This window comes from Cetorhinus maximus, chromosome 3 (assembly GCF_964194155.1).
Source record: "Cetorhinus maximus chromosome 3, sCetMax3.hap1.1, whole genome shotgun sequence".
Classification (NCBI taxonomy): Eukaryota; Metazoa; Chordata; class Chondrichthyes; order Lamniformes; family Cetorhinidae; genus Cetorhinus; species Cetorhinus maximus.
In genome coordinates this window covers 1,144,422-1,166,123 of record NC_135881.1, presented here as the reverse complement: position 1 = coordinate 1,166,123, position 21,702 = coordinate 1,144,422, and the positions used below count along the sequence as shown (strand labels likewise).

Below are 21,702 nucleotides of genomic sequence, written 5' to 3'. Positions count from 1 at the left end.
TCCTCATTGCTGAAGCCATTCTCATGAATCTTTTCCGCATTGTCTCCATTACCTTCACATTCTTTCTGAAGTGCGGAACCCAGGACTGGACACAATACTCCAACTGTGGCCGAACGAGCGTCTTCAACATAACCTGATGAAGAGTCATATGGACTCGAAACGTTAACTGTGCTCCTCTCCGCAGATGCTGTCAGCCCTGCTGAGTTTTTCCAGCTATTTTTGTTTTTGTTTCAACATAACCTTCTTGCTCTTGTACGCTATGCCCCTATGAACTAAGCCCAGGATACTGTAGCTTTATTAACCACTCTCCTGTGGTGTCCTGCCACCTTCAATGACATATGCACGTATACACCAATGTCCCTCTGCTCCTGCATCCCCCTTTAGAATTGTAATGCCTATTTTATTTAGTCTCTCCATCTTCTTTCTACCTAAATGAGTCACTTCACATTTCTCTGCACTGAACTTCATCTGCCACCTGTCCTTCCATTCCACCAATTTGTCTATGGCCTTCTGAGGTTCTACACTGTCCTCTTCACCGTTCACAAGATATTGTTCCCTGTATATCAAGTCTAGGTCATTAATATAGATCAGGAAAAGCAAGGGTCCCAACAGTGACCCTGGGGCGTCCACTACAAACCTTCCTCCAGCACAAGAAACATCCATTAACCACTACTCTGTCTCCTGTTGCTCAGCCAATTTCGTACTCATGTTGCTACGGTCCCTTTTATTCCATAAACTATAGCATTATTCACCAGCCCGTTATGCGGCACTGTTCCAACCGCCTTTTGGAAGTCCATGTACACTACATCAACAGCATTGCCCTCATCAGCCCTCTCTGCTAGCTCCTCAAAAAACTCCTGCAAGTTCGTTAAACAGGAATTTTCCATTGAGAAATCCACATTGGCTTTCCTTATTTAAACCGCATTTGTCCATGTGAATATTAGCGTAGAAGATCCCCACCACCAAAGTTAAACTGACTGGTCTGTAGTTACTGGGCTTATCCTTGCACTCTTTTCTGAATAAGGAATAAGGAATGGTGGAGTGAACTGAACTGGCTGATGACTGGCATCTGCGGTGCTGTGGATCTCAGGAGGAGGCTGAGATGGATCATACACTCAGAATTTCTGACGAAAGTTGGTTGCAAATTCTTCAGACTTGTCTTTTGCACTGATGAGCTGGGCTCCTCCATCATTATGGATGGGATGTTGGCGTAGCCGCCTCCAGAGTCCAGCACCGTTCACAACTGGATTGGCAGGACCACCGATCCGTTGGTTGTGGGATCGCTTAGCTCTACTGCATGCATGCTTGTGGCATCCCCCAAAGAAAAATCTAGTCAGGGCAGGACAGCAGTAAGATCGTGGTGTGAGGCTTTTTTTTAAACGGATTACATATTAAACATGGACTGTGTGTGTGTTCCCAGAGGATCTGAGTACAGAGATGTACATTGACAGATTGCAGCAAACTGATTCTTTACCAGCACTTCCAGTTCATTGCTGCCGAGATCCAACTCCTCCAGCTTCACCAGGAAAGATAGGGATCTGCAAGAGAAAGGAAACATATAGAATTAATAGAGAATTTCAGACCAGGAGCCGAGGCCTCAGGAGGACCCATAGACGGGGAAGGAACACTCGCGATGGAGGGAGGAGGGAGGGGGAAAGTGGGGGGGAAGAGGAGGGGAGAGAGAGAAGGGGAGAGACACAGAGACAGACAATGTGAGGTCTTGGGGGCAAGGGGAGCAATGGAGAGGACGATGATGTGGCCGAGCCAGAACTCCTCAATGACATTGATAAAGTACTTGGATATGCAGGTGATGTGCCCTAACTTACAAGACTGCGAACCAAGAGCTTGAAAGCAGGATTAGGCTGAATGGCGCTTATTGGCCAGTGATCTCAAATTGGGCTGAATAGCCTCCTTCCTTCCAAACTGTAAATTTCTCTGATTCTGGGAAATGGACCTCACTCCTCCCTATCTGGAACTTCATACAGCTTTACAAAGTGTACAGAGCCTATCAGGAAGAAACAGAGATTTCCCTCAATGTCTCAGCCAAAGGTTCCTCCAACTAATGATCAATTTGGCATGTCTCTCACTCTTGCTGAGATCTTGCTGTGTTTAAATGAGCTCCTGAGCTTGACTAAGTGACCAAAGTGACTGTATTTCACAAAGAATCTCTCTGGCTGTGAGGCACTATGGGATAAGTGAAAGATTCAGTGAAAGATGCCATCATAAACTAATCCATAAACTTGCTTACTGTTACATGTATCCTCTTCAAACACAAAGCAACTTGTTTATATGTGAAGGGCTCCCACAATCTGTGCAGGATGCTGGGTGAGGAAGGGACAGGGATGGGGAGATAAGAGGCGGCATGCTTTTTAAGCCACTAATAGGGAAAATTAGGAAAGGCCAGAAGAAAGCACCGACAGCCTGGCATCACCAGTGACTAAAGAGCAGTGACTTTTTTTTATTCATTCACGGGGTGTGGGCTTCGCTGGCTGGGCCAGCATTTTCTTGCCCATCCCTAGTTGCCCTTGAGAAGGTGGTGGTGAGCTGCTTTCTTGAACCGCTGCAGTCCATGTGGTGTAGGTACACCCACAGTGCTGTTAGGAAGGGAATTCCAGGATTTTGACCCAGCGACAGTAACGGAACGGTGATATATTTCCAAGTCAGGATGGTGAGTGACTTGGAGGGAAACTTCCAGGTGATGGTGTTCCCATGATAAAAGCAAAAAACTGCGGATGCTGGAAATCCAAAACAAAAACAAAAATACCTGGAAAAACTCAGCAGGTCTGGCAGCATCTGCGGAGAGGAACACAGTTATGGTGGTGTTCCCATGTATCTGCTGCCCTTGTCCATCCAGATGGTAGTGGTCATGGGTTTTGGAAAGTGCTGTCGAAGGAGCCTTGGTGAGTTCCTACAGTGTATCTTGTAGATGGTACACACTGCTGCTACTGTGTGTCGGTGGTGGAGGGAGTGAATGTTTGTGGATGTGGTGCCAATCAAGAGGGCTGCTTTGTCCTGGATGGTGTCAAGCTTCTTGAGTGTTGTGGGAGCTGCACTCACCCAGGCAAGTGGGGAGTATTCCATCACTCCTGACTTGTACCTTGTAGATGGTGGACAGGCTTTGGGAAGTCAAGAGGTGAGTTACTCATCACACGATTCCTAGCCTCTGACCTGCTCTTGTAGCCACAGTATTTATATGGCTAGTCCAGTTCAGTTTCTGGTCAATGGTAGCCCCCAGGATGTTGATAGTGGGGGATTCAGTGATGGTAATGGCAGTGAACATGAAGGGTCAATGGTTGGATTCTCTCTTGTTGGAGATGGTCATTGCCTGACACTTGTGTGGCACGAATGTTACTTGCCACTTGTCAGCCCAAGCCTGGATATTGTCCAGGTCTTGCTGCATTTGGACATGGACTGCTTCAGTATCTGAGGAGTCGCGAATGGTGCTGAACATTGTGCAATCATCAGTGAACATCCCCACTTCTGGCCTTATGATGGAAGGTCACAGATGAAGCAGCTGAAGATGGTTGGGCTGAGGACATTACCCTGAGGAACTCCTGCAGTGATGTCCTGGAGCTGAACTGACTGACCTCCAACAACCACAACCATCTTCCTTTGTGCTAAGTATGAAAAGGCAAAGCACAAAAGGGACAGCAAGTTATTCCACAGCTACTCACGTTGGCAGTGTCTTCAACAGGTTTTCTCGAAGTTCCAGTGTTACCAGGTTTGCTAAGCTAAAGAAGAGAGAGAGAGAGAGTGATAGCAAACTGAACGCATTCATTCAATCAAACAGACACAGACTCCACCCCAGTCAGAGTACCCTTGGCAGGCTGAGATTAACCAAGTTTCCCAGTCTATTTTTAATCAGATAGTCACATTGCAAATTGTATTTGTCACCAATGCTTGCGTATGGAAGGAGTTCACTTACTTCCCAATATCATTTGGCAGAGACTGCAGGGAGACATCATTGAGAGAGAGGTGTGCGAGGATCCGTAACTGAGTGAATCCATCAGGCAGCCTGCAAGACAGACAATGTGAGCATGTGAGAGGGATTGCGATGGCAGGAAGGCAGGAGGTGTGGACCAAGGGGCCGCAGCGAACTGTCCGGGGGGGGGGGGGGGGGGGGGGGGCCAAGGCGGACCAGGGGGCACGCTTAGCGAGGTGGACCTAGCAGATCATTTTGGTTTAATTTGAAGCAGATACCGCGTCAGGACAAGACTGGAATCCTAGGGATCCCTGACAGGTTGCAGTGTGGAGAAAGTGTTCATGTTTTGGATACTTTCATATACAAATGTTTTTCTAGGGAATTATCCAACTGTGTCCTGCATTTTCTGCTAGGATGAGTTCCCCACCTGGTCCCTGGACACACATTTTCCCCACTCTGTACAGCAGTCAGTAAAAAGTGTCCTTTCAACAGGTCTTTCCCTTCACCCACCCCCTCTTCAGTCTGCGCTGGCCACATCAGGTGTCAGTGCCTCTTGGCTGACTCTCGAAGCAGTATCACTGTACCTGGAAAGGGGGTTCCCACTGAAATCAGCTATTTCCAAAGACTTGCAGAATTTAATACTTTCAGGAATCTCTGGGATATCTGTGGAGACAAAAACAGCAAAGATCTCCCTACATTAATAACTGTCTTGACAGGTGGTTCCGATGAACAGGAAATTCAGCAATACACAAAAGGAGGCAGTGGCATCGTGGTATTTTCACAGCGCTTGTACTCCAGAAACCCGGGTTCGAATCCCACCACGGCAGATGGTGAAATTTGAATTTAAAAAAACAGCTGGAATTCAAAGTCTGATGATGACCACGAAACCATTGGCAATTGTCATAAAAACCCATCTGATTCATTAATATCCTTTAGAGAAGGAAATCTGCCTTCCTTACCTGGTCTGGCCTACATGTGACTCCAGACCCACAGCAATGTGGTTGACTCTTAACTGCCCTCTCAACGAGGGCAATTGTGGATAGGCAAAAAAGCCAACGACACCCACATCCCATGACCAAATTTTTTTAAAATGACAATGGTGCCAGTCAGATTATCACTGCAGATTCCTCAATACTGTGGGGGGGAGAGGGGGGGAAGATGGCAGGATCTGCAGATGCATGGGGTGGGAATTGGTGGCAAGAGCACATTGTATAGCAAACACCAATTGTCGTATGAGGAGAGATTGGGTCAACTCAGCCTGTACTCACTGGAGTTTAGAAGAATGAGAGGAGATCTCATTGAAACATAAAATCTGACAGGGCTGGACAGACTGGATGCAGCAATCATGTTTCCTTTGACTGGCAGGGGGGGGGTGGGGGCTAGAACAAGGGGTCACAGTCTCAGAATACAGGGTAGGATTGAGATGAGGAGAAACTTCTTCACTCAGAGGGTGGTGAACCTATAGAATTATTTACTGCAGAAGCTGTGGAGGCCAAGTCACAATATATTTAAGAAGGAAATAGATTTTTGAACTCTAAAGGCATCGAGGGGTGCGGGCAGAGAGGGGTGCGGGCAGAGAGGGGTGCGGGCAGAGAGGGGTGCGGGCAGAGAGGGGTGCGGGGAGAGAGGGGTGCGGGGAGAGAGGGGTGCGGGGAGAGAGGGGTGCGGGGAGAGAGGGGTGCGGGGAGACAGGGGTGCGGGGAGACAGGGGTGCGGGGAGACAGGGGTGCGGGGAGACAGGGGTGCGGGGAGACAGGGGTGCGGGGAGAGAGGGGTGCGGGGAGAGAGGGGTGCGGGGAGAGAGGGGTGCGGGGAGAGAGGGGTGCGGGGAGACAGGGGTGCGGGGAGAGAGGGGTGCGGGGAGAGAGGGGTGCGGGGAGACAGGGGTGCGGGGAGACAGGGGTGCGGGGAGACAGGGGTGCGGGGAGACAGGGGTGCGGGGAGAGAGGGGTGCGGGGAGAGAGGGGTGCGGGGAGAGTACTCCTACTCCTGCTTTTATTTTCTATGTTTCTACAATCTTTTTTAACCAGGCAAAGAAATAAAGGAAGCACCAAACCCTGCCACAGAATGTAGACCAGTAATCAGCAACATAGACTAGTGATCCAGGCAATGAGAGAATTTGAATTTGATTTTTAAAAAAACACAAAAATCTGGAAATGAAAAGTTAGTGTCAGTGAAAATAATCGGAAAATTTTTGGATTATTAATGGTCTGGTGGAAAGGAAACCCTCTGCCCTGAGGCAGTCTGACACATGACATCAGTCCCACATCCACACGGTTGGTTCTGAAATGGCAGACTGTTGTTTCAAGCTGCTACCACCAACAGTTCAAGTGCACTCACCACCACCTTCTCAAGTCATTTAAGGGACAAGCAGTATATGCTGCTCTAGCTAGGGACACCCACAACCTGAGAATGGTTTTTTTTGCATGAATGAATGTGAAGAACTAAACCACACAGGTCATGATCCCATTAGGATCCCAGTCCTGGCCTGGATAATCAGCCTGATTCCACTGGGCTAAGGTGACAAGGTACTGAGGGGCATCAGAGTGGGTAGGGAGGGTCAGTGTAAATGTGCTGGGCACTGAGGGGCATCAGAGTGAATAGGGAGGGTCAGTGTAAATGTTCTGGCACTGAGGGGCATCAGAGTGGGTAGGGAGGGTCAGTGTAAATGTGCTGGGCACTGAGGGGCATCAGAGTAGGTAGGGAGGGTCAGTGTAAATGTGCTGGCAATGAGGGGCATCAGAGTGAATAGGGAGGGTCAGTGTAAATGTGCTGGCACTGAGGGGCATCAGGGTGGATAGGGAGGGTCAGTGTAAATGTGCTGGGCACTGAGGGGCATCAGAGTGGATTGGGAGGGTCAGTGTAAATGTGCTGGGCACAGAAGGGTTTGGTGGGAGGGTCAGCGTTAGTGCATTTATGGGGAGGCAGTGGTATAGTGGTATCATCGCTGGACTAATATTCCAGAGAGACCCAGGGTATTGCTCCGAGGACCCGGGTTTGAATCCCACCAGGGCAGATGGTGAAATCTGAATTCAATAATTGAATTAAAAGTCTGATGACAACCATGAAACCATTACCGTTTGTTGTAAAAACCTCCCTCCCGCACACACTCCCTCACACACAGCCCCCCTACACACCCCGTCCCCCACGCCCCGCCCGCACTGACACCCCGCCCCCTCTTCCCGCCGACACCCCGCCCCTCGCCTGCCGACACCCCGCCCCCTCCTCCCACCGACACCCCGCCCCTCGCCCGCCGACACCCCGCCCCCTCCTCCCACCCATGCCCATACACGCGTGCGCGCATACACCCATGCCCAAACACGCGCATGCACCCATTCCCAAACGCACACGCACACACCCAAATGCGCACACACCCCTACGCAGTAACAAACTCACCATTGCGAGAGATGTCGAGCTCGACAAGCTGCATGAAGTTAGCGACCTCTGGAGGCAGCCTCTGGATCTCATTATCACTAAGTCCCAGTTTCCGCAAGTTTAACAATCTGAAGAAAGGCTGTAAGACATGGAAATACAAGCGGAGAGGGTTCTTAGTTTACTCATGAGGGGGCAGTAGTATAAAAAAAAGTCTTATCTTTCAAGCCATTCTGCATCCTCTTCCTCCATCTTTTCCTCTCTAGTCTCCTCCAATTCTGCACAGCTCACACCCTCCTGGTCAGATGTGCATGCTTTCCCCAGACACCCATCACCATTCTGTACACTCATATTTTAAGAAACTTCCTCCATCTTCAGTCACCCCCCTCAACTCAGACTACTGACCCCGTCACATGCATTGAGGTGTGCATTAGGTCGAAAGTACTTTGCCAATGGCTCATCCCTCCAAAACTATTTGCCTTAAAGAATGTCGTCGCAATCTCCTAATGTCGACTCCATCATTCTGTCACCCAGAACCTGCTCAGTCTCAGTCCTCTGTCTGTCTCTTTTAATCTCCTGCCTGGTCTAACTCCTTCAATCGTCCAACCTGCCCCTAGAGCCTGATCCACCATTCATAGGAACAGGCAGCTATTCAGCCCCTTGAATCTGTTTCACTACACAGAGGAACATGGAACAGTAGGAAGCCATTCAGCCCCTTGAGCCTGCTCCACCAGTCAGATCAGGGATATCTATACCTCAATTCCATTTACCAGCCAGCCTTATCAGGCTTTTTTGGATCTTGTAATGAGGCAGGTTTAATAAATGATCTCAGAGTATAAGATCCCCTAGGAAACAGTGATCATAACATGGTAGAAGTTTGAGAGTGAGAAACTTGGGTCAGAAACAACTGTGCTAAACTTAAATAAGGGTAATTACCAAGGTCAGAGTTGGCTGGAGTGGACTGGGGAAGGAGTTTAGTAAGAAAAGACGATTGATCAGCAATGGCAGATGTTTAAGAAAATAGTTCATAACTCACAACAAAGATATATCCCAGTGAGGAAGGAGGATTCTAGGAAGGGGATAAACCAACCATAGTTAACCAAGGAAGTTAAGAATAGTATCAAATTGAAAGAAAAAACATTCAATGTGGCAAAGATTAATGATAAGCCAAAGGATTGGGAAAGTTTTAAAAACCAAAAGATGACCAAAAAAATTATGCGGGAGGGAGGAAATAAACTTTGAGGGTAAATTAGCAAGTAATATAAAAATGGACAGTAAGAGCTTCTTTAAATATATAAAAAGGAAGAGAGGGGCCAAAGTGAACAAAGGCCTCTTAGAGAATGAGGCTGGGGAAATAATAATGGGGAACAAGGAAATGGCAGAGGAGTTGAATAAAGACTTTACATCAGTCTTTATGGTAGACGACACTAACAGCATTCCAAAAATACTAAATAACCAAGGGGAAAAAGTGGGGGGAGGAAATAAATACAATAACTACCACGAGAGAAAAAGTACCAGGGAAACTAATGGTGCTAAAGGCTGATAACTCCCCTGGACCTGATGGGTTGCATCCAAGGATATTAAAGGAAATAGTTGCAGAGATATTGGATGCACTGGTAGTAATCTTCCAAGAATCCTTAGATTCTGGAAAAGTCCCAGAGGATTGGAAAACTGCCAATGTAATACCCTTATTCAAAAAGGGAGACAAAAACAGGTAACTATAGGCCAGTTAGCCTAACATCTTTCATTGGGAAAATGCATAATCTAATCAAGCAGAGTCAGCATGGCTTCATGAAGGGGAAATCATGCCTAATAAATTTATTAGAATTCTTTGAGGCGGTAACAAGCAGGATAGATAAAGGGGAACCAGTAGATGTAATATATTTGGATTTCCAAAAGGTGTTTGATAAGGTACCACACATAAGGCTACTAAATAAGATAAGTTGGTGTTGGGGGTAGTATATTAGCATGGATAGAGGATTGGCTCACCAATAGAAGACAGAGTTGAGATAGGGGGGGCATTTTCAGGATGGCAACCTGTTAACTAGTGGAGTGCCACAGGGATCAGTGCTGGCACCTCAATTATTTACAACGTATATTAATGATTTACATGAGGGAAATTAATGAACTATCATCAAGTTTGCGGATGACACAAAAATAGGTGGGTAGGCAAGTGGTGAGGGTGACACAATGAGTCTACAGAGGGATATAGACAGGTTAAGTGAGTGGGAAAAACTTGCCAGGTGGAATATAGTGTGGGAAAATGTGAGGTTATGCACTTTGGCAGGAAGAATAGAGGAGCTGAATATTATTTGAATAGAGAAAGACTGCAGAAAGCTGCAGCACACGTGGATTTGGGAGTCCTTGTGCATGAATCCCAAAAAGCTAACAAACAAGTTCAACAGGTAATAGAACCATAGAAAAGTTACAGCACAGAAGGAGGCCATTCGGCCCATCTTGCCCATGCCAGCCGAGGACACCCAGGTGCCCTTTCTAATCCCACCTTCCTGCACCCGGTCCATAGCCCTGCAGCTTACAGTACTTTAGGTGCAGATCCAGGTACTTCTTAAAAGAGTTTAAAGTTTCTGCCTCTACCACCAACTTGGGCAGAGAATTCCAGACACCCACTACCCTCTGCATAAAAAAGTTCTTCCTCATGTCCCCCCTACACCTTCTGCTACTTATCTTGAATCTATGTCTCCTGGTTCTAGAATTCTCCACCAAGGGAAACAATTTGATCCTGTCCACTCTATCTATTCCCCTCATAATTTTGTACACCTCCATCAAGTCACCTCTCAGCCTTCTTTGTTCTAAGGAAAATAACCCCAACCTATCCAATCTCTCCTCGTAGCTACACTTTTATAACCCTGGCAACATTCTTGTAAATCTCCTCTGCACTCTCTCCAGAGCTATTACGTCCTTCCTGTAATGCGGTGACCAGAACTGCACACAATACTCCAATTGTGGCCTCACCAGTGTTTTATACAATTCCAACATTATATCCTTACTTATATATTCTAACCTCTGCCAATGAAGGAGAGCATTCCATATGAATTCTTTACAACCATGTCTACTTGAACTGCTGCCTTCAGGGACCTGTGTACTTGTACGCCAAGATCTCTCACTTCATCAACCCCTCTTAGTATATTCCCATTTACTGCGTAATCCCTGTAACTGTTTGACCTCCCTAAACGTATGACCTCACACTTCTCTATGTTAAAATCCATCTGCCACTTTACCGCCCACTCCACCAACCCATCTATATCGTTTTGGAGATTATGGCTATCCTCTACACTATCCACTACTCGGCCAATCTTTGTGTCATCTGCAAATTTCCCAATCGTATACCCCCCCACGTTCACGTCCAAATCGTTAATATATAACACAAACAGCAAGAGTCCCAACATCGAGCCCTGTGGAACACCACTTGAGACAACTTTCCATTCACAAGGGCATCCATCGGCCATTACCCTTTGTTTCCTGTTACAAAGCCAACCTTTTATCCAGTTTGCCACATTACCCTGAATCCCATGGGCTTTTACTTTCCTGACCAATCTGCCATGTGGGACCTTGTCAAATGCCTTGCTAAAATCCATGTACACAACACCCACTGCACTACCTGCATCAACCCTTCTTATCACTTCCTCAAATAATTCAATCAAATTTGTGAGGCAAGACCTTCCTTTAACAAATCCATGCTGACCATCCCTGACTAGTCCATGCCTTTCCACATGACAGTTAATCCTATCTCTCAGGATTGCTTCTACTAATTTGCTCACCACCGATGTAAGACTAACTGGCCTATAATTGTTTGGCATTTCCTTTGATCCCTTTTTAAGCAATGGAACTACTTTTGCATTTCTCCAGTCCTCCGGTACCTCCCCTGTATCTAGTGAAGATTGGAAAATCATCCTCAGAGCATCTGCTATCTCCTCCTTGACTTCCTTCAGCAGCCTCAGAAACAATCCATCTGGCCCTGGTGACTTATCAACTTTAAAGGATTTAAACCCTTCGAGTACTCCCTCTCTCTTTATGGCTATCCCGTACAATATCTCACAGTTTTCCTCCTGGACTACTATATCTACATCCTCCCTTTCCTTTGTAAACACGGAGACAAAATATTCATTCAAAACCCTTCCCACAGTCTCTGCATCTACACACAAGTTTCCATCTTCATCTCTGATAGGTCCCACTTTTTCCATAAGACCATAAGACATAGGAGCAGAAATTAGGCCATTCGGCCCATCGAGTCTGCTCCACCATTCAATCATGGCTGATAGGTTTCTCAAACCCATTCTCCCGCCTTCTCCCCGTAACCTTTGATCCCCTTACCAATCAAGAACCTCTCTCTCTCGGTCTTAAATACACTCAATGACCTGACCTCCACAGCCTTCTGTGGCAATGAATTCCATAGATTGACCACTCTCTGGCTAAAGAAGTTTCTCCTCATCTCTGTTCTAAAAGGTCTTCCCTTTACTCTGAGGCTGTGCCCTCGGGTCCTAGTCTCTTCTACTAATGGAAACATCTTCCCCACGTCCACTCTATCCAGGCCTTTCAGTATTCTGTAAGTTTCAATCAGATCCCTCCCTTCATCCTTCTAAACTCCATCGAGTATAGTCCCAGGGTCTTCAAACGTTCCTCATATGTTAAGCCTTTCATTCCTGGGATCATTCTTGTGAACCTCCTCTGGACCCTCTCCAGGGCCAGAACATCCTTCCTGAGATACGGGGCCCAAAATTGCTCACAATGTTCTAAATGTGGTCTGACCAGAGCCTTATAAAGCCTCAGCAGCACATCCCTGCTTTTATATTCTAGTCCTCTCGAATTAAATGCCAACATTGCATTTGCCTTCCTAACTACCGACTCAACCTGCAAGTTAACCTTAAGAGAATCCTGGACTAGGACTCCCAAGTCCCTTTGCACACCAGATTTCTGAATTCTCTCCCCATTTAGAAAATAGTCTATGCCTCTATTCTTCCTACCAAAGTGCATGACCTCACACTTCCCCACGTTGTATTCCATCTGCCACTTCTTTGCCCATTCTCCTAACCTGTCCAAATCCTTCTGCAGCCTCCCCACCTCCTCAATACTACCTGTCCCTCCACCTATCTTTGTATCATCTGCAAACTTAGCAAGGATGCCCTCAGTTCCTTCATCTAGATAATTAATGTATAAAGTCAAAAGTTGTGGTCCCAACACTGACCCCTGCGGAACTACACTAGTCACCGGCCGCCATCCTGAGATGAACACCCTTATCCCCATTCTCTGCCTCCTGCCAGACAGCCAATCTTCTATCCATGCTAGTACCTTGCCTCTAACACCATGGGCTCTTATCTTACTGAGCAGCCTCCTGTGCGGCACCTTGTCAAAGGCCTTCTGGAAGTCCAAGTAGATAACATCTATTGGCTCTCCTTTGTCTAATCTACTCGTCACCTCCTCAAAGAATTCTAAAAGATTTGTCAGGCATGACCTCCCCTTGATGAAACCATGCTGACTTTGCCCTATTTTACCATGCACTTCCAAGTATTCTGAAATCTCATCCTTAATAATGGACTCTAAAATCTTACCAACGACCGAGGTCAGGCTAATCGGCCTGTAATTTCCTGTCTTTTGCCTCACTCCCTTCTTAAACAGGGGGGTTACATTAGCGATTTTCCAGTCCTCTGGGACCCTCCCTGACTCGAGTGATTCCTGAAAGATCACCACTAACGCCTCCACTATCTCTTCAGCTATCTCCTTCAGAACTCTGGGGTGTAATCCATCTGGCCCAGGTGATTTATCCACCTTCAGACCTTTCAGTTTTCCGAGCACCTTCTCCTTGGTAATGGCCACCATTCTCACTTCTCCCCCACAACTCTCTTGAACTTTGGGGATGTCACTCGTGTCTTCCACTGTGAAGACTGACGCAAAGTACCTATTCGGTTCCTCTGCCATTTCTTTGTTCCCCACTACTACTTCTCCGTCATTTTCCAGCGGCCCAATGTCCACTTTTGCCTCTCTCTTACCCTTTAGATATCTTAAAAAACTCTTGCAATCTTCTTTTATATTACTGGCTAGTTTACCCTCATATTTAATCTTCTCCCTCCTTATTTCTTTTTTAGTTGTCCTCTGTTGGTCTTTGTAGGCTTCCCAATCCCCTGGTTTCCCACTGCTCTTCGCCGCATTATATGCTTAACTAACCTTTTAGCATTAATGTATTGGTAAAACATCTTTGGGTTATCTTCAACTTTACTTGCTAATCTTTCTTCATGCCCCCTCTTTGATTTCCTTATTTCCTTTTTTACTTCGTCCCTGCACTTCCTATATCTGTCTAGGCTATCTGCAGTGCTTAGTTCTTTGTGCCTATCGTACGCTTTCTTTTTCTGTTTGATCTTCCCCTGTATTCCTCTAGACAACCAGGCGGGTCTAGATTTGGCAGTACCACTCTTATTTTTGTAGGGGACATGTCTACTTTGTACAATTAGGATCTCACTTTTTAGTGCTTCCCACTGGTTTTCCACTGTTTTATCCTCCATAAGTGCTGTCCAGTCCACCTCAGCCAAGTCCCTTCTCATTTCTGCAAAATTTCTCTTCTCCCAGTGGGGAAGGCAAATGGAATGTTGGCCTTTATTTCAAAGGGAATCAAGTATAAAAATAGGGAAGTCTTGCTAAAACTATACAAGGCACTAGTTAGACCACACCTAGAATGCAGAGAACAATTTTGGTCCCCTCATCTAAGGAAAGATATACTGGCATTGGAGGCAGTCCAGAGAAGGTTCACTAGGTTGGTCCTGGGTGTGGAGGGATTATCTTATGAGGAGAGGTTCAGTCTGTACTCATTGGAGTTTAGAAGAATGAGAGGCGACCTTATTGTAACATATAAGATTCTTAGGGAGTTTGACAGGGTAGATGCTGAGAGGTTGTTTCCCCTTGTGGGAGAGTCTAGGTCCAGAGGACATAATCTCAGAGTAAGGGAGTCACCCATTTAAAACAGAGATGAGGATGAATTTCTTCTCTCAGAGGGTAGTGAATCTGTGGAATTCTTTACCGCAGAGGACTGTAGAGGCTGGGCCGTTAAATATATTCAAGGCTGAGATACATATATTTTTAATCAGTCAGGTAATCAAGGGTTATGGGGAAAAGGCAGGAGAGTGGAGTTGAAGATGATCAGATCAGCCATGATTTCATTGAATGGCGGAGCAGACCCAGAATCACACAGTGCAGAAGAGGCCCTTCAGCCCATCGAGTCTGCACCGACACGTGAGAAACACCTGACCTACCTACCGACCTAATCCCATTTACCAGCACTTGGCCCATAGCCTTGAATGTTATGACGTGCCAAGTGCTCATCCAGGTACTTTTTAAAGGATGTGAGGCAACCCGCCTCCACCACCCTACCAGGCAGCGCATTCCAGACTGTCACCACCCTCTGAGTAAAAAAGTTTTTCCTCCTAAACCTCCTGCCTTGAATTTATGTCCCCTCGTGGCTGGCCCTTCAACTAAGGGGAACAGCTGCTTCCTATCCACCCTGTCCATGCCCCTCATAATCCTGTACACCTCGATCAGGTCACCCCTCAGTCTTCTCTGCTCCAAAGAAAACAACCCAATTCTATCCAACCTCTCTTCATAACTTAAATGTTTCATCCCAGGCAACATCCTGGTGAATCTCCTCTGCACCCCCTCCAGTGCAAACACATCCTTCCTATAATGTGGCGACCAGAACTGCACACAGTACTCCAGCTGTGGCCTCACCAAGGTTCTATACAACTCCAACATGATCTCCCTACTTTTGTAATCTATGCCTCAATTGATGAAGACAAGTGCCCCATATGCTTTTCTCACCACCCCACTGACATGCCCCTCCACCTTCAGAGATCTATGGACACACACGCCAAAGGTCCCTTTGTTCCTCAGAACTTCCTAGTGTCATGCCGTTCATACTTACTTGTCAAAATACTCCTTCCAAAGTGTATCACCTCACACTTTTCAGGGTTAAATTCCATCTGCCACTTATCTGCCCATTTGACCATCCCGTCTATATCTTCCTGTAGCCCAAGACACTCAACCTCACTATTAACCACCCTGCCAATCTTTGTGTCATCCGCAAACTTACTAATCCTACCCCCCACATAGTCATCTATGTCGTTTATATAAATGACGAATAATAGGGGACCCAGCACAGATCCCTGTGGTACACCACTGGACACTGGCTTCCAGTAACTAAAGCATCCTTCAGTCATCACCCTCTGTCTCCTACAACTCAGCCAATTTTGAATGAATTTTATCAAATTACCCTGTAACCCATGTGCATTTGCCTTCTTTATAAGTCTCCCATGTGGGACCTTGTCAAAGGCTTTGCTGAAATCCATATAAACTACATCAACTGCACTCCCCTCATCTACACACCTGGTCACCTCCTCAAAAAATTCAATCAAATTTGTTAGGCATGACCTCCCTCTGACGAAGCCATGCTGACTATCCCTGATCAAACCTTGCCTCACCAAGTGGAGATAGATTCTCGCCTTCAGAATTTTCTCCAATAGTTTCCCTCGATGGGCCAAATGGCCTATTTCTGCTCCTACATCTTATGGTCATATCACTGATACCCGAAACCAAAAAATAAGGTAGATAGAATCAAATTTCCGTGAAAGAATCCAGAACAGGCGAAATAATCTTAAAATTCGAGCAAGGCCTTTCAGGAGTGCTATCAGGGAGTACTTCTTCACAAAGGGTAATGGAAATCTGGAACTTTCTCCATGGATGTTGGAAAAATCAAAGTTTTCAAGGCTAAGATGAACTGTTCTCTGTTCAGAAAGCACATTGAAGAATATGGATCAATGGCGGGGAAATGGAGTTGAGATATCGATCGGTACAGAAGGGAGAACAGCTGAAAGACCTCCTGTTCCCATGAATGGCAGGGCAGATTTCAAGGGGCTGAATGGCCTCCTGCTGTTCCCATGATACAATAGTATCATGGCGAGTTCAAAGCAAGCAAGACTCTGCGTGAAATGTTGGGTTTGAGCTGTACTCACTGGTTTTTCTGACACCCTCATTCAGTATGCGCTCAGTATGGAAATGAGAAACCTCTCCATCCTGACACATCCACTGATGAGTGCAGAATGGAGTCATTATCCACACCTCATTAACTCAGAGTAATGAATTATCAGCGCCAGGGCTAGAGGACTGCCTGCCTAGTAAACTGAATATTGAAGCTCTCGAACAGGGAGAGTGCAGAAGCTGACACTCATCACACCCACCAGCTTTCAGTACAGGGCACCCACTTTAGGAAACAAAATCGAGACAATTGTGCTTAACAGCACAAAACAAACTGGCCAAGATCTATTTAAAATGCATCTTAACAACACTGGGGATCACTGTCTGAACAGAACGGGCTGCCTTTGCCTGATTCTGGCTGCACAAGGGTTAGCAAAAACCTTTAACCAATGGGCAGCTCGTCAATCAACAAAGAGCTACTCGAGAGAGTGCAGCCCTGATGAACAGGGCATTTAGAGCCCAGGATAATCTCTCACTCACTGGCGTTACAAAACTCAAAATATTTACCTAAATCAGCAATCACAGCTCAGGAACTTCAGCTCCCAGCAGGCCTAAGGCCTTCTGAGCAGTTAGTTTTTTTTTTGGTACAAACTTCGCAGGCCTTCTGCACATGTGCCAGCAGGGGAAGAGACACACATGTGCCAGCAGGGGAAGAGACACACATGTGCCAGCAGGGGAAGAGACACACATGTGCCAGCAGGGGAAGAGACACACATGTGCCAGCAGGGGAAGAGACACACATGTGCAGTTAGTCTTTTAACACTCTTCGGGCCAGGACCGGCACTACTCACATGTGCAGAAAAAGAAAAGCGAAACGGCGTGAAACTGGAAGTGCGGTGACCTGAACCGGAGCGCAATTTGAGAGGAGGACGTCCAAAACCAGGGAGTGGGAGAGAAGGAGGTCCCAGAAGGATGTCCCGGGCAGGGACAAAGGCAGGGATCAAAGATAGATCCCACTGAGGCATGGTAAATGACAGGAGCAGAGAAAAAAGCTCCAAATTAAAGAAAGAGAGCAGACTTGAAGCAAAGTGGGTTTGAGAGAAGCCCCGAAGATCCGAGAGGGCAGCCAAAGGTTGGGGACTCTGTGCTGCAGGCCGTAAGGACAAAGGTACACTTTGGATCAGTGCTCTGCTTTGCATTGCCGAAGATCTGAAACCGTGTTTGGAAGGTGAAGCTTGACTGTACTCGGGGATCAGGAATCTCGAAGGGGAGATTGAAACCCTGGGGTTGGACCTTGGTTGGAGCTGTCTGAGTGGGAGCAATGTTTGAAGCATTGTGATCCCAGCTGATGTTACTGCCAGATAAGTCAGATCCCAGGGTGGAACCTGGCTTAATAGATCCTAACTTATTTTTTTGATTAGATTTGTGGAGAGGGGCTACTGAACAGAGTCACAGGAGTCAGCTGCTGAGCTTTTAACGAAAGACTAAAACATTTATTGAATAAGATGAACTATATTAGAATGCTCCTTCATCACAACTATACCTTTACAGGTTTACACAGATTTGTAAGGATAACCCAAGTTACAAAAGCTCTTATACTCTAATATTCACAGTGAGTACACAGTCCATGTAAACCCAATAGGCAACCTGTGTTCAGGCACACCACACTCTGAAACCAAGTGACAGATGAAACCCCAAACAGATGTTATGGATCTCTCCTCAACTCCCCAAAAAGATCTCACTGAACTCCGTCTTTCACACAAGGGTTCCCAATCTCCACTCTCGAAAAACTCGCTTTGGAATCTTCTCCCAAATGACATTTTCTCTCAGACCTTCCACAAGGGTCCACCTCCAGGGTTTCAAACTCTCCTTCTGATGTTCCTCTCCCCCGGATCACCATGTGCGTTAAGCTTTCTTCCACACTCTCTCTCTCTCTCTCTGACTCTGACTCACCATGCCAACAGAACACCACTGCTTCACATGCCCATAGTAAAGAATTACAGACCTTCAGCTGTCCCCTTGGATCTTCCAGCTTCTCCCAAGCCTATCTTGCTTTAAGTCTGTGTCATGCAGCTTTCTCCTTTAAACTTGAAGCCTTTCTCTGCTCCTCACTCAACTTCACTTAACAGGACCTTTTCCAGAATCCTGTTCTTATCCTGTAACTTAACTGTCCTCTTGGGACCTTTTCTGTTCCACTCGCTGGTTTTGGGGACTTTGTTCTTTGGTTTTTGGAATCTGCTCCTTGCAGTTCCCTCTTCTGTCCTGCTTCTCTCGAATCCTGGCTTCAACTGAACCGAAACTACTTTCTCTGTTTTTCTCTATCTCTGTGGGTCCCTTGCTCTGGACCCCTGTGGCTAGGCAACAGCACAGGTTTTTTTTCTAACCCTTTTTGTTTTACGTCACCTTCAAGAGTTATAAAATCTCATTACAATGCAGGCATCTTTTAAAGTGAAGCTAAAACTCAACTTCCCCTTTTTCTTAACAAATACAGAAATACAAATTAATTTAAACTTAAAGATATACCTTATTCCCAACACACCCAAATACATACATAACTTACTTAACTATCTATTTCCTAACAAAAAGAATTCCAAGGTGAGATCTTCAAATGTGGAGGTTGGAAACCTGTGTGAGAAAGAGGGTTTCAGTGAGACCCGTTGGCTCACAGTGCGACAAGTTTCTGGGTGGGTTGTTGAGAAATCTATACAATCTGCTCTGGCTACATCCGTGAATTTACTTTGGAGCATGGTGTGTCTGACCACAATTCGCCCAGTTGGTTCACATGTACCGCATTCTTACCCTGGATATTAGAGCATAAGATAGACCTGTCCTATTAGCTCCTCTGATGGTTCGGTGTCAAATTTCACACATGTGCTCTTGTGAGTCCCTTGGGACATGTTACTATGTCAAAGGTGCTATATAAATGAAAGTTGACGTGTGATATTTAGAGCTGTCGTTGTCATTCTCCTGTAAGCAAGGGCTTTCCTAGGCTCCAACTGCCCCTCTCCTGAGTGAGAGAGAGAGATTTTCCTAGACTGTAATTGTCCCCCTCCTGTGGGTGCTTGATTTTCCTAGACTGTAATTGTACCCCTCCTGTGGGTGTTTGATTTTCCTAGACTGTAATTGTCCCTCTCCTGTGGGTGCTTGATTTTCCTAGACTGTAATTGTCCCTCTCCTGTGTTACGATTCCAGCTGATGTTACTCCTGGACAAGTCAGGTGCCAGGGTGAAACCTGGTTTGATAGATCCTAACACTTTCTTTTAAGAAACCATGGAGGTAAGTTACTGAACAAATTCACAAGAGTCTTATCTTTCTGAATTTGTATGCGTCTGTAAAGATATAGATGGGGTGTAGGAATAGTGAATATTTGAACCATTTTCTTGTGATTGTATTCAGATTTTTCCAACTTTCTGATCTGGTGCAATATAGTTCATTTTCCTGGTTTAATAAATAATTTATTGTGCTAAAAGTTCATCAGCAGGCTCCTGTAAATTTGTTCAGTAACTCACCTCCACACTAGCTAAAATAATTAAGTTAGGATCTCATAGACATTTAATACAGAAGGCAGTCATTTGACCCATTGTGTCCACGCCGGTCAGCAAAGATCTGACTACACTAATCCCATAGCCCTGGAGGCTATGGCAATGCAAGTGAATAATCTAAATACTTCTTAAATGTTATGAGTGTTTCTGACTCAGACACCCTTTCAGGCAGCGAGTTCCAGACTCCCACCATCCTCTGGATGAAAAGATTTCTCAACTCCCCTCTTATCCTTCTACCTCTTACCTTAAATCTATGCCCCCTGGTTATTGACCCCTTTACTAATGGAAAAAGTGCCTTCCTATCCACCCTAACTATGCCCCTCAATCTTATACACCTCTATCAGGTCCCCTCTCAACCTTCGCTGCTCCAAGGAAAACAACCCCAGCCTATCCAATCTTTCCTCATAGCTCAGACCCTCCATCCTGGTGAATTTCCTCTGCACCCTCTCCAGCGCAGTCACATCTTTCCTATAAGGTGGTGACCAGAACTGCATGCAGTACTCCAGTTGTGGCCTAACCAGCGTTTTATACAGTTCCAGCATAACCTCCCTGCTCTTGTATTCTCTGCCTCGACTAAAAAAGGTAAGTATCCCATATGCCTTCTTAACCACCTTATCTACCTGTCATGCTCCGTTCAGGGATCTGTGGATATGCACACCAAGGTCCCTCTGATCTTCAGTACTTTCCAGGGTCCTACCATTTATAATCCCTTGCCTTGTTAGCCCTCCCCAAGTGCATGACCTCACGCTTGTCTGGGTCGAATTCCATTTGCCACTGCTCTGCCCACCTGACTAGTCTTCCTGCAGTTTATGGCTATCCTCCTCACTATTTCCCACCCTACGAATTTTCACATCATCCTCGAACTTCTTGATCATACCCCCTACATTTAAGTCCAAATCATATATGTACACCACAAACAGCAAAGGGTCCCAACACTGAGCCCTGTGGAACCCCACTGGAAACAGACATCCAGTCACAGAAACATCCCTCTACCATCACCCTCTGCTTCCTGCCTCTCAGCCAATTTTGGATCCAACATGCTACTTTGCCTTGGATCCCATGGGATCTTACTTTCTTGACCAGTCTGCCATGAGGGGCCTTATCAAAAGCCTTGCTAAGGTCCATGTAGACCACATCAAATACATTACCCTCATCAACACTCCTGGTTACCTCCTCAAAAAATTCGATCAAATTTGTCAAACATGACCTTCCCTTAACAAACCCATGCTGACTATCCCTGATTAATCCGTGCCTCTCCAAGTGCAGATATATGCTGTCCCTCAGAATTCTTTCTAGTAACTTCCCCACCACCGAGGTTAGACTGACTGGCCTGTAATTTCTTGGTCTATCCCTTCATCCCTTTTTTAATAATGGGAAAACGTTTGCACTCCTCCAGTCCTCTGGCATCTCACCTGTGGCCAGAGGGGGTTTGAAAATTACTGCCAGGGCCCCTAATATCTCTTCCCTTGCCTCCTCCAACAGCCTGGAATACATCTCATCTGGGCCTGCGGATTTATCCACTTTTAAGGCCGCTAAACCAGCTAGTACCTCCTCTCTCTCTATGTTAATTTCCTCTAATATTTCACAGTCCTTCACCCTGATACCTGCGTCACCCTTTTCCACTGTGAAGACCGATGCAAAGTATTCATTGAGGACTGTACCCATGTCTTCCGGGTCCACACACAGATTACCTCTATGGTCCCTAATTGGCCCCACTCTTTCCCTAGATATTCTCTTGCTCTTTATATATTTTTAAAAAACCCTTTGGGTTTTCCTTTATTCTACCCACCAATTTTCTCTCATGCACTCTCTTACCTTTCCTAATTTCCTTTTTAAGACTCCCCCCCACTCCCCCCGCACTTTTTATACTCGACCTATCAAGCTAGGTTTCAC

General features: G+C 46.1%; 1 protein-coding gene across 1 annotated transcript in view; it reads right to left on the bottom strand.

Moving 5' to 3' along the window:
• The window catches only part of scrib (scribble planar cell polarity protein), a 289,526-nt gene that overhangs the window by 250,668 nt on the left and 17,156 nt on the right, over positions 1 to 21,702 (bottom strand). The window contains exons 2-6 of the mRNA XM_078534268.1: positions 7,319 to 7,436; positions 4,507 to 4,585; positions 3,926 to 4,015; positions 3,675 to 3,731; positions 1,475 to 1,538 (exon numbers count right to left, since the gene is read on the bottom strand). Of these exons, the coding sequence (XP_078390394.1) occupies positions 1,475 to 1,538; positions 3,675 to 3,731; positions 3,926 to 4,015; positions 4,507 to 4,585; positions 7,319 to 7,436 (408 nt within the window). The remainder of the gene's footprint in view (positions 1 to 1,474; positions 1,539 to 3,674; positions 3,732 to 3,925; positions 4,016 to 4,506; positions 4,586 to 7,318; positions 7,437 to 21,702) is intronic.